This window comes from Rosa chinensis, chromosome 5, assembly GCF_002994745.2.
Source record: "Rosa chinensis cultivar Old Blush chromosome 5, RchiOBHm-V2, whole genome shotgun sequence".
Classification (NCBI taxonomy): Eukaryota; Viridiplantae; Streptophyta; class Magnoliopsida; order Rosales; family Rosaceae; genus Rosa; species Rosa chinensis.
The window spans coordinates 45,460,812-45,477,482 of NC_037092.1; the positions used below are offsets into that span (position 1 = coordinate 45,460,812).

The 16,671-nt window shown below is 38.6% G+C and overlaps 1 protein-coding gene across 1 annotated transcript; it reads right to left on the minus strand.

Annotated features, from left to right (window-relative positions):
* Positions 1–6,340: 6,340 nt before the first annotated feature.
* On the minus strand, positions 6,341–14,463 carry LOC112202286 (transcription factor LHW). Its single transcript, XM_024343223.2, has 10 exons — positions 13,740–14,463; positions 12,640–12,861; positions 12,456–12,537; positions 11,721–11,762; positions 11,574–11,633; positions 8,779–10,617; positions 8,579–8,680; positions 8,114–8,254; positions 7,897–8,022; positions 6,341–7,008 (listed from the first exon to the last, which is right to left on the minus strand). The coding sequence occupies exons 1-10, from the start codon at positions 13,832–13,834 to the stop codon at positions 6,832–6,834; spliced, it is 2,886 nt and encodes a 961-aa protein (XP_024198991.1). The 5' UTR covers positions 13,835–14,463; the 3' UTR covers positions 6,341–6,831.
* Positions 14,464–16,671: the final 2,208 nt, after the last annotated feature.

Genomic DNA, 16,671 nt, shown 5'->3' on the forward strand with positions numbered 1-16,671 from the left:
GCGTGGCTGGTGAGTTTTTTTGTGGAGGTGCTTCGGTGAAGTGACTTGATTGAGGAGCTTTTTTCAGGCCCCTTCTCAAGCAAGAGGCCGGTGACCGAGTGGCTTTGGATCTGGCCCTCTTTGCTATATCGGACGATGGTTGGAGGAGGTTGGCTGCAATGTTAGGTTTGCAAGCATTGGTTGTGGTGGCAGCGAATACCCAAATTGGGTGGAAGTCTGGTTGAGGAAGATAGAGGCGCGAATGGGCGGCGACGTTGTAGGAAGGTGATGTAATACCCCAAATTTTCATTATTGAGTTCGTGTAATTTTCTAAAATTAATAAGTTGTTGGTTTGTATGATTAGTTGTTTCGTGGTGAAGTGAAAGTGTTTCGAACGAATAATCACTTGAAACATTTTGTTTTTGAGGGGCTAAGAGTTGACTATTTTATTCGTTAGGTTTCTCCGAAAACTTCCTTCATGAATGCCATAGAGCACGTTGATATGAGTTCGTAGACATGTGGCCCGTATTATTCCATGATCGTATGGAAAAGTTACGGTTAGCGAAAAAAATTTCATTTTTGGAAATTTTCCTATAAATATAGATTTTTCCAAAAAAAAAAAATTAAAAAAAACCAAAGTTTCCAAAACTGGAAACCCTAAACTCTCTCCAGAAAACCCTTGACTTGACCAGAATACCGTCAACCCGACTCGGCTGTTTCTTCGCCGTTTGGCATCCTCTGGAAGTGCCACCGATCCTGATCTATTAGTTGCTACCTCCTCTTCTTCCCCTAGCCACTCACCTTCCGCGATTTGTTCCGTACACGACTGATCAAAGCTTGAACTCACGGCAGCGGCTGACCCGACCGGTTGGATCTTACTGGTTTTGAAGTTGGTTGGGTCGCACGTGAGGCTTACGCGCAGTCGCTTGTGGCGGCGCGTCCGTCCTCTTTTTGAGAATTTTTTTGCTCTGTTAGCCTCAGTTCATCGATATGAATGTGTAGGTGTGATTAGTTTTGTCATTGTTCGATCTTTTGGATGAGCTGGGTTCATTTCAGTTTCGGTTCATTCCCTTTTCGATCCATGAGGATCCGACCATTGGATCGTTCTTTCATTTAGGCAATTTAATCCTAGAAGTGTTCCGAAGACCTTGTGGCGTATCGTATGAATTTTCATCTCGATTGGCGTAACCTTCAGTTTTTAGTTCAAGTGAACGATTCAAATTTTAAACACTTTCGTTATTCGTTGGGTACTAACTTCCTTAGGTGCTTGATGGGGTGTGTTATGTAATTTATCTTGTTATGTGTAAGAAGACATAAGAGGATATTGAGGTGAGTAAATCTCATGATGTTCTTGTGTGAACAGAGTTACTTTATTGCTTTAGACTAATTTCATAACTGTGAACTATAGTTCGTATTAGTGACATTCCTGAAACAATGACTACATATACGTATATATTTACGTGAATACACACACACACACACCAAGAGAGGACATCCTTACTTTAAGAATTTGGGGATTTTTACTATTTTACATTAGTATATGACATAATTCAATGATTTCAACCGTTGATCCTTTAGATTCCTATGCAATAATTGTGTCTACAAAAAATCAACCAAATCCATAATCATTTGGTTACTCAAAAGTGTGTAAACAAATGTAGTCCATTAGATAAAATTAAAACGAACATTGTGCTAATCAAATAGTTAAACGTTTTCCGATTTGGCGAATTTTTTGTAGGATTCAATATGTGTGTAGGTTACTAGAGAATGAATGGTGTGATTATTAAAATACATGCTAAAAATAAAAACATCCTCACTTTAAGAGTTTAAGGACGTCCTCTCTTGATCGTTAAGAGAGGATGTCTTTAAACCCTACACACACACACAGAGAGAGTTTGATCTCATATCCATATCTCAACCGTTCAGTTTTTAGGTCCTAATGTATAGATCACTTCTGTAAATTTTCAGCCAAATTGATAATCCTTAAGGCATTCAAAACTGTAATTTACAATTATGAACACGAACGGTTTAAGTTGGACAGATTCGGTTTGTTCATTGATTTAATCTAATTCGATACCTTAATGATCATCAATTTGGCTGAAAATTTGCAGAAGTAATCTATACATTAGGATCTAAAACTGAACGGTCGAGATATGGATATGCGATCGAAAAGTGAGTCTATTCAAGGAAATCCTTAAATTATAAAATCTAAGGAAGTCCTTAGCATAGAAAAACTCTGTGTGTGTGTGTGGTGGAATTGTATTGTGGTGAAAACAATTTTTGTGATTTGGAACATATTATTGTTTTGAGACTTGACTCTTTGAGAAAACAATATATTGTGAGAAAGATGATTTATATTGTTTTGAAAATGCTTTGAGTTGTGGAAACGATAGTTGTAAAGTGTACAATTGTGATATTGTTTTATTGAGTTTTGCAAAACGTTTTGGGTCTAGTGTGACATTTCTCAAATGTTTTCAGTCTAGTGTGACCATGGGTCTAGTGTGACATTTCTTAAATATTTTCGGTCTTGTGTGATTTCTTTAAATTTGTTTGGTATAATGTGACTGTGGCTAGGAAATTGGAAACCGTGCCCTTCGGTGAATGGCCTGATCCAGTTAGAGCTCTAATCTGTCTGCCAATATATTAATGGGGGTAACTGTGCAGTTATTGGGACTCATAAATAGTTTTTCAAAAGAAGTCTAAAATGTATTCTCTCTTTTATTGTCCAAGACGGATGTTGATTTCAAATTGATTTGCTGAGATAACATTTATTTGAAATGTCATTGCAGTGACTTTTGTTTTCTTGTATTTGAAAGCATGTTGATTTCGAGATTATTGATTGTGTGGGGTTGCATTATTTGGATCTTTGTTAATTGTTCTCATTGTAATCACCTAAACTAAATTATATGCAGGGATTACTGTTTTTTGAATTGATTGATTTTAATTGGGCTAAATACTATTTAGTACCCTGTGGTTTGTGCCCAGCATCAATTCAATCCCTCGACTTTCAATTTCATCAAAAACACCCATGCATTACTATATCTCATTTAATAGGTCCTTCCATTATCATTCCGTCAATAGCAGCCGTTAACTCGCTGACATGGCATGCCACGTCATCTCCTGTGGGCCCATCTCTAAGGCAAAATTCCCAAATTGTCCATGCCTCCATTCTAACCCCTCTCTCCGCCGTCTGCCTTCTAACGTCCTCACCGCAACTACCTCGCTGGACACTGCCGCAACTTACCCCACTCCGCCATCTCCTCCGTCGGCCTCTCCTCACTCCACACTCTAGTTCTACAGGGACATGATCCTCACCAAATTCCCATCAAACCCAGTTCACCATATTGCAGTAATATTAAGCTCCAATAGAGTAAGATGAAAGAACACAATTAATACCAAACTAACACCATGAATTAGAGAAGCTCAAACAAACAAAAAAACCCAGCAAAATCCAAAAGGGTATTCCAATTCAAAACACCCACTAAGTAGAAACAAGAAACACAAATCCGGAATCGAGAATTAAATCAAAGAGATCAAGTCTTTGGATACCAAAATGATCAAGTCTTTGGATCTCTCTCTCTCATTCCCAGCCACACTCGAGCCTGAACACCACCGCCCTCAAGGAGAAGCAGGAGGGCTTGATCAAATTGGTTTCACCTCCGGAAATTCGCCAGAAAACTCAAACATCTTCTCCTTTTCGATTCTCTGTCCCAAGTTGACAGATGGACAAGAAGGTACCGTTAGCTTCTTCACCTCGCCAAGATGAAGCTACAACCATCAGTCTAGCGTCCAGCCGTGGCTGGAGTCAGAAAATATGCCGGAAAATCCAAGAAGTTTTTGGGCTTCGTCCTACGGTCGTCGCTACTAGTTTAAAGAAGGGAGGACCGGGCTCTGCTTCAGCCACCGTGAGGAAGCTAACGGCGCCGGTGCGACTTCGGCGGCGGTCTGAGAGTGAATCTCTCAGATCTCCATCACTCCAATTCAATCCCACCATGGCCAGATTGGAGAGCTTGATCGGCCTCGTCAACCAAACTGCGCCTGCACCTCCCTCGGCGAGGGCATGTCCCTCTGGGAAGCTCTCCCTTCCGTCGCTGTCGTCGGAGGCCAGGTTATCCATGACCTTTTCTAGTTTTCAATGAAATCGTGATGCAGAGAGAGAGAGAGAGAGAGGTGAACAGTGAGGGCTGTGGGATTTATGGGTTAGAATGGAGGCATGGACAATTTGGAAATTTTGCCTTAGAGATGGGCCCACAGGAGCTGACGTGGCATGCCATGTCAGCGAGTTAACGGCTGCTGTTGACGGAATGATAACGGAATGACCTATTAAACGAGATATAGTAATGCAGGGGTGTTTTTGATGAAATTGAAAGTCGAGGGACGGAATTGATGTTGGGCACAAACTACAGGGTACTAAACAATGTTTAGCCCATTTTAATTTAATCTCCTAAACTAAACTTTATGCAGGAGTTACTATGCTTTTGAATTGTTTAATTTTACTATTCCAGTCTTCTATTTTTTTGGTTGGAGTTTACTCATACGAGATTCAAAAGCTTATCGGGTTTGTTGTTGCAACCTAGTGCACTATTCGATGATGTAAGGATTAATCCTACAGGTCAGGGTAATCGTGGCTGAAGTTGAGTCTTGCAGTAGCAGCTGTAGGTGTCGGAAGCTAATTTTATTGCTTTGTTTTTACTAGACTTCCGTTATGTACTAAGCCTGAGGGAGCGTTTACTTATTAAATTGTTGATGCAACTTAATTCGTAAACTTTGTGTGATGTAATATATGACTCTAAAGAACGAGTCTGTATTGACATTGTGAGTTTAGTGCAACAACGTGTACTTGTTTTGAAAGAAATTTTTTTATAGACATTTAGTGTTGATGTCTGAATCATCACGCCCTGTGTAATTGTATTGTTTAACTTGTTTATTATTTGTGCTTAAAATCGGAGCATGACAGGTGCGATGACGGAGGCAATGTCCTTCTAGAAACCTAACTACAGATGATGGCTGAGATGGGTGGTAGCACTAGTCTGGTTGTCCGTGCTGATTTTGGGGTGTCACGAGTTAGGGTGCCCAAAATATTTGTGCAGCCCAATATCTGTAGAAGTCCCAGCCAGGGGTGCAGAGTATGCTTGGGCTCTATCATGGGATCTTTTCTCCAATTTATGGGTTTGGGTTGATGACCCATCTATTTGCTAGTGGCTAGGTTTGTTTTATAGTCTATACATGTGGAAGCTCATCTAAGAGTCTTTATAGAAGTATTTAGTTTCAACGTACCACAGTTGGGTGCGTATGGACTTAAGTTGGAGAATATCGGTGCAATGCCCATTAGTAGTGGATCATGTGGAAGGACTGTCAAGGTATCAAAATTACCTTCCCATGTTCGCTCGACTGCATCAACTGCGTCACCACTGAGGAAAGGTAATTTCAATACCTTCTTGTAGGAGCATGCTTGGAGTACTGTATGATAAGGATCATCTACTTCAAAGTGATCGTACAGGGTAAGCACCCTTTGCATGCACGCTAGAGAAATTCTTTGATTTTAAATTCCCACTCATTCTTGGAGAAACCTGAAGCATTACTTCCATTTGTACTTGCCAGTTGCAAACGATGGCTTACTTGACTCCGCTAATTTGCCGTGCAGCCCAGAACCCGGATTGGCAGTGAAATCCAGGCTGCCACCCCCTGTGTTTAGAACTACACAGAGAATCAAATCTTCTTCATGTGGCAGAAAAGAAGCTGAAGCTCTTACCAGCTCAGTACTCCATTCCCCAGACGTAGTAATTAGGGCAGCTACACTGGTATTTTGATTCATTTTTTTGGGGCAAAGAAATTGGAGACCTCATCTCACAAAGTACGCATTCTGATTCATTTGTCCTTCCATACATTCTCAAGCTCAAACCAATTTCTGATTCGCCACCTAGCTAGTGCCAAATTTTGATAGTTCTCGACTGCATATATAGTAAATTTCTCCAGATGAAGAAAGGTCTTCTAGCGTGCAAGAACCATGGTTGGATATTCTTCAGCTTTCAAAGGAGAACAAGTAATAGAAGTAGGTTAACAAATTACTTTCGCATATTAGCTAGCATCTTGATTAAAGCTACATAATTTATTATTAGATTGTCCGGAAAATCTTCCACCTCTGTCCTCCACGGGAAGAATTTTCACAGCTGACCATGAAAATTCCTCAGATTATCACTTACAATTTCATGAGAACAAAACTACAAAAATAACTGTAGAGATATTTGGACAATGCAAGTGAATGCCTGATGTGAGTGATGCAGTTTCCTTGGACGTCTAACATGTGCAACTGTTAAATTAAGCCAAAACTAAAACAGAATTGCAAAGGATGCAATACAGATGAACCAGAAATGATCAATACACCAACTTTTGAAAAGAAAATAAACCTTCAGCCTCTATACATTTGTAGAAATCTGTATCCCCTAAATGAAACGCAATCACTAGCCTCTACATAAACTGCCAGTGTCAATCATGTGACTAAGAATTTTAGTAGTTCAGTAGGGCTAAAATCCAGGCATGTGATACTTATCTAGTGTAAAAGAAAACACACATGAAAAATGTTTGAGGAGCCTCAATAATTTGACAAATTTCTCCTCGCCAAAAGTGAGAAAGGTCAGGAATCCTGGGCTGTGGTAGATGACTTTGGTGAACGTAAGAACTACCAGGGTGCTTGTGTCTAGAACTCATGTTTGTCATGGCAAGCAAAAAAGTGGCTCGCTCTGAACATGTCCAGACCAACAACTTGAGCTAACAGTTCATCTCAAACTACCGGCCTATGCATTGCAGGTTTAGGTCAATGTGTCCAGATTAACACTGTATTTAGCAAGTGGTTCACTGAAAACCACTGGGCCTACCAGTTGCAGGTATTGGGGCTGCTTGGGCGAAAGAATGGTGGACCATACTGTTGTTCTTGATAGCATTGACTGATGGCGCGGTGCCTTTTACAGTTTGCTCCAAAAGGTGAACAAGGGACATAAATATTTCCATCCTTGTTACGTCCCTATTTGCCTGCAGATAGAAACAGTATGTTAGAAAAAAAGAATTTGACAAATGAAAACAAGTAATATCAAATATACAAAATAAGGTTAGAAAGAAGATTGGAAATGGAAAATAGAATCACACAAATGAAGAAATATGTGCAATGAAGCAAAAGCCTGGCGTAACAAGTGGACTGATATTACAGGATAAAGATTAAAGCTCAGCTTCAGAAATAACACCATATATACTAGCATGAACAAATTGCAAGTCATATCAAAGTCTATATTATTGCATACATTTCCATTTATAAGACATCAAATATTTCGAAACCGCTATCACTTCAAATCAACAAAGTATCAGTAAAAAAAGTCAAGGCACGGTCTAGAACAAACTTCTCACATTAAAGATTGCAGGCTTCTTTGTTACTGATATGTAGGGTTTCTCCAATTCATGTCATTCTATGTATCTAACAGGTTTGAAGGGTTAAAGAGGTGCATGAGTGTGTGGAAATAGAAAAAGTCATTGGTTGCGGGAGATTGAACACTTCATTGATGCAAAATTCCAGGCAAGGTGGGTGGAATTTCAGCAGGTATTCCATGCTCTGCTGTGCCATGTTCAGCATAGTATTGAAAGGAATTTTAGAGTCTTGAACCAGGTTTGACTCTGGCCATAAATAAAGAGCAAAAACTACTGATAAATTGACCATCAAACGTTCCATTTTCTTTTGGATCACAGAGTTCCAGAATTCATTGGTAGACTTGACAACAACTTACTAATGGAAAACAACAGGAAAGAAATTAGGAAAAGGAAAAACTATTAAAGTAACGAATACTACCCCTAGACAGGAACAAATAAAGGAATATCAAGAGTTCCAACAAAGATAGTTGGAAACACAAAAGGCTTCTTTTTGAATATTACCTCTACAGCAAAGCGTGCCCATATCTTATCATTCCGAGTTTCCATCACCCCTTTCAAGATGGTCAAACCCAAACCTCTAATTATATCAGCAATTTCTAAAAAGAAACCCTGTTCTTCACAAAGCATCTGGCCAAAATAGAAAATAAAAGAAGGTGATAAATACACTTCACTGATAAGCGATATTCCAATTTTCAGATGATTAAATTTTAGTCACTACCTCCACAAGCATCTGGCGAGGTGAATCTAGATCCTCAACTATGATGGGGCAGACCATAGATTGTGACCCAACATCATAAGCCCATGTTGCCCTTCCATCATAGTTATCTTTTAGATGCAGTCCACCTTCTTTGCCAATAATCTGCATAGGCAGAAAAGGACATACACCATCTCAAAAGGTTCCCATAATTGTTATAACAGAAAGCAAACAACAATGTACCACTAAATCATGATAGCACATCAGCACGTAAGCAGTTGTTTCTTCCATGTTATATGATTTTCTACTACTAATTTATGGCATCAGGTGTATTACATACAGTTTGTGGATATATTGCAATATATTTGCATATATAATTAAGAGTACTAATGAAGCCCAATACATCAATCCTTTTAAATATCTCATATCTAAACTTCCCAATATTAACCTCATGATATATCACATCTATGAGAGCTAGATTGTTTGTACCTTGGCTCTCCCTGTTTGTTTTAGCTTGTCAGCATGCTTAGTGACACTTTGCAAGAAAAGCATATGCTTGATGGTACGTTCGAGCAGTGCATCTATGCTACACTGCAAAACCATATAATGGGATCAGAAGAATGGCATCAGCACCTGAATATATCATAAATTCCAAAGAAGAAATAGGAGACAAAGAAGAGAGGCATTACTTTTGCTCCATTTGGCACAATTTCACGCAACTCCTTCACACGATCTTGGATCATCTGGCGATCTTTTGGTCTTGGTCTAGGATTCTCGCCAGGTTTCAGCCTTTTGCGATTTGATTTCCCCATTAGATCAGGCTTCTTAGAATATGCAGTTGAAACACTACTATCATGCTTTGAATTATTGCCCTGTTCGACCCAAGAACTAACTTGAGATCCATATATGGAGGTAGTCTGGGAACAGTTTCCTGCATCATCCCTGCTACACCCAGATAGGAAAGAACTGATTTCTACTAAGCCTGCTTTTCCAAGATCCTTAGGAACGTCAAATGTCTCCCCCGGCACTTGATTAGACACGCTAACCTGTCCATAAGTGAGAGAACCACTAGGGACAGAAGAGGTACTGATTTTTGTCAATGTTGTTTTACAAGACGCATTATCATCAGAGCTCTGCTTGATAGTAGAGTGCGCCTTCGAGACCACAGCATCTAAAAGATGGTCAGCATCTGCCCCAGAGAAGATGCTACTGTTTGATATGCCTTCACTTGCTGAATAATAATCAGAAACCAGATCCTTCACATTTGTGAATGCCAAAGTAGTCTCAGCAAGATCTCTTTTGTTTGAACCTGGTTCATCAGCCAGCAAACTATTCCAATTACCATTAAGCAACTTATTTTTGAAATCCACACCCAAAACATCAAACAAGTCATCCCCTGTTTGAGTACACATATCATCGTTTGTAGCATTTACAGATCCTGGGGTACAGATTTTATTATCAAGACCATCATGAATCTGAGGTATGTGATCACTCGAAGATACATGTTCACATGGATGAGTCAATGGGACTTGAAACAATTTATTATCCGTCCTTTGCTCCACTGGAGGCAAATCACTCTGAGTAAGCTTCACTTCTGTGGAAAACTGCCTCTGGTCAGAGCCTTTTGAAAGTATATCCTGAGAAGCTGATTGATCTGCCAAACTAGATAAAGAAATCCTGTCTGTTTTGAATGAATCAGCCTTTTGAAATTCAACCCCAGACAGATATGTTCCAGAGAGATTAATGTCAGCTGACCCGTGTGTCTCTATATGAGAACAAGTAGCTGAAGTTGGCCTCGAATGAGTACTCGATCCACCATGTGTTTGACTTCTCCCAAGCAATGCTGGAGTGGTTATCAAACTTTTTCTCTGATCAAGGGTTAGAATTCCACCTGTTCTAGGCTCAGTCATGAAACCGTTTGATGCACTAATTTTGCTACTAAAAGTAGGCCTCATGCTACCACCAGACAAGATCTGATGTTCCATCAACTCTAAGCTTCCCTGACTTGCAGCTGATTGAACAGAACCACATGGGTACTTGAGTCCACACCTCAAATTAGAAGGAGCAAGGTGGTTCAACCATGCATCAGAATTGGAGGAGATCACTTCAGCTACCCCAACTCCATCCCTTAGTTGGCCTCCAAGAGGAAACTTTGGCTTCATCACTGGTTGTCGACGGTCAACATGAATTTTAGGCAAAATTTGGGTAAGGTTAGGAGTTTGAAATGTTGACGCAGTAGCTTGAGAAATATTCTGAATCTCTTCATAAAGAGAATGAGAAGGTTGACCAACAAGCCTGGAAGCCTGAGATGGGTGGTTTTGATGATTGCTGCTACTCGTCGTATGAGTAGAACTTGTTGTATGTCCGCCTGGATGAACAGTTGTCAGCATTCCAATAGTATAAGGTACCCCAACTTTCTCATCTGAACTTTTTGTCTCATAATTTTCAGATAAAAGAGCACCAGGAACACATCCAAGTTGCAGGATCAAACTCTTGACGTCATTAATGAATCCTATATTCTCCATAATCTGAAGCAGGAGACATTTATCAGATTGGGAGCAACTGACACAAAATAAGAACTATACTTGGAAAAAATAAATACTTAGTCATATGAGGTGAACTAAAATAAAATGATATTGCTAGAAGCTTCTCAAATATATAAAACAGCCCTTGTTGCTTGCAAAAGAAAGGTGTAAATGACGGTCATTTTTTGTAAAATAAAATTTGGTAGTCAATAATATGATTTATTTGTCCCCAGTCCCATGACTATCTTTTATGCCTTACAAACTAACCACTTCTGAACAGGTTATAGTATAGTATTTGGAGGTCTTGCCTTAATTATATAGATACATCCAGAGTTGTTGCCTTAAATATATAAATAAATGCAGAGATCTTGCCTTAACATAGTGCCAAAACCTGAGTACACAGGTGGAAATTAAACCAGGATGACCAACCAAAGATTATCCTATTGGTTGGACAGACCTGGTAGTTTAGTAAGAAAGCAAATGATAGGAATCAGATATGGGGGAAAAGCAGATAAACCAATAGAACAAAATATTTTCTAAAAAGGGAATCACACACAATGTTCTAAAAATTGCTAGGCGGTGGGGAGAGGCCTAGCACCTAGGAGCCTAGGCAGGTACCTAGGCAGATGTTCATTTTAATGTGATTTTATTATACAACATATACACAAGTGCAATTAAAACAAAAAAAATATGCTCAGTAGTATAATTGCTTGAAAATATAGTAAAAAAGTTAAGCATATAATGAGTATTTACAAATAAAATGTCATTTGTAAGTACATTTTTCTAAACACGGCTCACCTAGGTGCCGCCCAGACTAATCAAGGCAGCCGTCTAAAGGGATTTTCTCATTAGAAAAGATTCAGCAATGTGAATTTATTAAACCACATATTAAAAAGGACTAAGAAACATGAATTTCAAAAAAAATTCTTTGGACCACAAGTACTAAATAGAAGACTTACAGCCAAACTAGAACCAAGCTGAACAACGCCGTGAGGGAGAACAGGAATAACTGCAACTGTCTGCAAACAAATTGAACACGAGTACAGCAACGAAACAACAAAATATACAATATGCAAAACAGTGGAATATATAGGAAACTAGCATACCTGCATTCCAGCTGAAAATTGGTGGTGCATCTCATTTAGGACCTGAAACAGCAACAAAAACTAAGTCACATACAGAGTAGCACTGCCAAACTTCCAAACTTGAATGTCTTTTTGAATGGCAACTTAAAAATACTTTGTACCCATTAATGAAACCATGTGTATGACAGTTTGTAATGAGGTCCAATACTGAGCTTCCATGTCAGAAGGTGAAGTCATACCAACATACAAATGCCAAACCCTAATATTTATAAACTTTTACCCTTTTACAGATATGGCAATTTGCTCTGACAATTAGGAATAGTCTATCATTTAGCTTCCACTTGAATTTAATTTTACCTGTCCACGCATGGTCGTATTATAAACGAAGACACTGAAAACAGATTAACTTTGCTTTCTCAGCAAGAGCGGAACTCTCTTGGCAAAGGAAGAAATTACTTTATATATCCCACCATTTTCAGCAAAATATATGCGTGTCTATAAATATATATATATATATATATTTTTTTTTTGTTATTCTACACACTAGAAAATTTATGTTCACCAAACATCGTCAAAATATAAAGATTAATATGTCCAGTCCCAACAGGATACCTGTTTTCTTATATTAACATCAATGATTTGATTCCATTCAGCAGTTAGGACCATGGACTTTGTATGGTAGAAATTTCTTATACCATCTTGACAAGCAAAAGAATCTTTTATTAGCAAAATGAGGTAGTTAAATAATATATATACCTCTGGTGGATGGGCATATTTAGAGTAATTGCTTGAAAGAATCCATTGATGATGTCCAGTAAATGCAGCTCGTCCAACGATCCTGAAAAGTCCCAACATAAAGTTTTTCAAATGGCTGTTTTCCGCTAACAAAGAAAACCACTTTTGTAACACGTAAGGCAGAAAATATGTAAAAAAGGCATACCCGTCGCCCACTATTGTAAATGGTTTATCCATCAACATTTTGTTAAGAAGTGCAGAGACTCTTTCCTCTGGTTGAATGCCATGAGAAGATGAACACACTTTAGAGGAAACCCAGCATCCTTCCCACTCTCCAAATGGTGAATCACCACTTTCAGTTCCAGCAATGCGTGTATGTCGAGACGATAGTAATGGTTCATAATGAGATTCTTCCCAAATTAACAAACTGCAACCAAGTGGAAATATTTTCTTTTCAAAATCAAATTAAAGAGTCTCAACTCTCAACGGTATATCAGTAGACAGATACATATAATTCCAACACCAATAGCCTTTCAAAGCAGGAAAAACAAAATGCACATGCAGACATCAAAAGATGACACGACAGATGCGCCTTCCTACACTACAGAGAGCAATAGACTTGAAATTATCCCATCACTACTGATGGAAAAATATTATAATTAAAAAAAAAAAAAAAAAGAGAGAGAGAGAGAGAGAGAGGGATATAGACAAAGGAAGACAAATACAAAATGAACACATTTTCATAAGCAATAAATGCCTTTAATAAACAGCAGGTTTGTGAAACTAACTTTTCAACTTGGATTCTTTCAGACAAAGCAGAAGCACCAAAACATAAACTTCCAAAAACAGAGACGAGACATCAGATAGCGAATCCACTACAAGAGAACACTAAACAATGAGACTTCAACATCCCCAAATATAACCGAACCTCCTCGCATATACTACTAATCCTTTGAAACCAAACAAAAATAGTCTATTTTTATTTCAGATCCACTCTGTTTGAATCAAAAACAAAGTAGCAATAAATCTCCTAAAGCTTCAAAATAATTTTGTTGAATACCAAAACAGGAAAAACCTTCACAACATCTCAATTAAAACAGCAAAATAACGTAAAATTGACCTCAAAAATAAAATCCATCTGAACTTTTGCCAAGCTTTTTTGAGCAACCAAACAAAAAAAGTTTTCAAATTAGTAAAGAGATTAATAAACAAAGAAACACAGGTAGTTCCTAACTAGTCTACCATTGCATGGAGTCCTCTACCTGTAAATCAAACTAGTCCACTTTTTCTATGGAGGTGACTTACTTAGGGTTTTGGCAGCCGATCTTCCAGAAGACGGCATAAGCCCACTGATTGGCACTGCACAGCCTCTTAAGCGCTTCTTTGAGCAAAACGCCCATGACTTCCGATCTCAGTAATCAAAAATTTCAAATTTTACAATCCAATACCAAAAACACAATCACAGCGCGAAACCGAGATTTCAAAGCGATGGTAAACTTCAGAGATATATGGCCGGAGACTACAGACCGTACATTTCCGGCGAGTCAGAAACCGTCGAGCCTAACTTCCACGGCACGATCCTCTCCCCGCCTGCTTCGTCCTCAATCCGCCGCTGCTCTTCCTCTCCGGATCCAAGCTCCACGCCGCCAATCTCAATCTCCGGCAAGCCATGAAAATGTTGGAGTGCGAGAGTGAGAACGAGAGAGAGAGAGAGAGAGAGCGACTGAGAAGAACGCGACGGAGAGAAACTGAAACGCCGATGAGAACCTACACTATTCCACAAGCTTCGAGCCTGTACAGAGCCTCCATTTTCTCTCTCTCTTTCTTTGCTAGAGCTGAAAATTTGAGGAGTGTTGGGGTTGGTGAGGAGTGTTAGGGTTTATCGGTGTGAGAGCGGCGAATACGGCGTCGTTTGATCTAGAGGGAGAGAGGGTTGGCGAGGTCGTGTTCTTCAGCGGCTGCTGCTAATACTCTGTGAAATTCTCTGGGGTGAAATTCTCTGGGAGTGTGTGAGTGTGTTGGAGTGCGCTAAAGTGCGCCACAATAAAGAGAGGTGAGGTGAGGTAAGGATTGGGAGACAGACCTGTGACGGTAGCTGTCACTCTGCATTTGTTTTTTTCACTATTCTTGTTTTTTTCCTTTTATTTTGTCGTGTTTGAGTCAGATTGCGATGTATTTGTTGTTCGGTCTGAACAAATTGCTAGTGCGGGTTGAGCTCGTCGTGACGCCACTTTGCACACTGCCTTTTCTTTTGGGTTTATTTACGGGAGTGCCCCATAGGTGGGATCATGTGGCTCACGGCGGCGATTATTTCCCAGGGAAATAAATAAATAAATTTCATGCTTGTTTTTATTTTATTTTATTTTATTTTTTGTGTAGTCAGAAGTGTATGCACAAAATCATGATTAATGATTAAAGTTGAGGAAAGGGCCATGATTATGGAGATTTGACTATTCTCCCCCACTCTTTTGCTTTCCTTTTCACATTCTCATCTTTATCTTTTTGTTTTTTTTTTTCTAAAAAATGAATTTAGAACACCTATATATGCACTTGCATCAATAGAAATGGACAGCTAGAATACATTTTTTTCAAATTGACTACAAAAATTAAGAGCTCAGATCACCTTGTAACCATTGAAATTATAATAGTAATCAAAGTAGCTACACACCTAGGGTTTATCTCTACCAAGGTTTTATGAAGGAGCCGCGGCCATCTCTCTTGAGAAGATCGGACAACCATGCCAGCCACATGAATGATACCCACTATTAACTATACCTACACCGATCAATTTTGGTACTTATCACCGTTAGTGGTACGTCTTGAATTTCTGTTTGGATAATGCTTCCGGTTTGTGAACACACTTCTATTGAATGAGTCATCAACACACAAGATTTTGATACACCAAGGCTAAAAAGTAAACAAAAATAAATAAAAATAAGCCATTCTTTATCGTATTGGAATTACAAAATCCTTGTATTAGCATTAAAAGTCAATTGATACAAGCAAAATCTCATATGTAGAACATTAAATAGAGTTTTAAATGAATAATCTCAAATACTCAACAGTTGTAGGCTAGTTAAAAAAAAAAACCATAAATAGGCAACTCTTTAACCCCAAAAACTGTAAATGCTAAGTTTTGTATGATGGTAGGAAGACACCATTCGACATAGCACAAACGACAACACCAGATGGATAAGGTTGGCTAAAAATAACTCAAGCTCACGTCTCATCTAACTTGACCTCGCCACTCATAATTGCCGACGATCCATACAATTCTCAATCTATTACTCATCTTCACTTAGCTCTGTCGTGCCCAACAACAAGATAATCGATATGGATCACCTCCACCAATCTCTCGAGCGACGCCATTTGTCTTAATTCCAGTGATAAAAGCTGTTGTCTAAATAGTTAACCCAATTAATCTGAGTTTGTTGCCTCCTCTATTCTTGAAACCCTAGAGTTGGCTATATGTTTATTCTACTAGTGGGAATTTCCTTTGATTCTATTCTTTTGTTTTAATTTAAACTTGAATATGCCTCGGGTATGACTCTGGTTGGCTGACAAGCCAGTCATTATCCCTGTAACCTTAAATAAAGCCAGAATATTCAACTAATGTCTGCATTATATATAAAACATTGTTAATTACTCTTCATTATCCAACTGTAATCTAATATCAAAATGTATGCAGTATGCTACAAAAAATAAAAATAAAAAACGGATGCACAAAGTTATATTGTGGTTGCTGTTGATGCTAGTCAATCTTGGGACCAAGCAAAGCCAATAGACCGCCAAGTGACCCGCAAAGTTATAGTGTGGTTAAGTCTGCTTCTCTAGTAGCTTTTGGTTATTCTTTTTCATTCTTTGCAACAAATAAAAAAAAATTGGCAAGGGCATGAAAAGATGGAGCAGTAGTTGCAGACACATGAGTGTGTGTTCCTTTTTGTGCTTTGCTCTGCTTTTTGTTAAATTGTTTATAGTAAATTTTTGTGGGGAAATGGGTAAAAGAGATTTTGATTCATATGTGAGTGTGTCCTTGAATTATTCAATATCAATTTTTTGACTGAGATCTCTAGTCTTTTAGGCTATCAGATATTCAGATGTAGCCATTATTCCAATCTGCATATGCAAGAGTGCAATTTACTCCATCGCCCGATTAAATATTGATTCACTTTAACTTAAACTCTTTAATGAGATAATAAGGTTTAAGATGAACTCTATTTTTTGAAAAGAAAGAGAA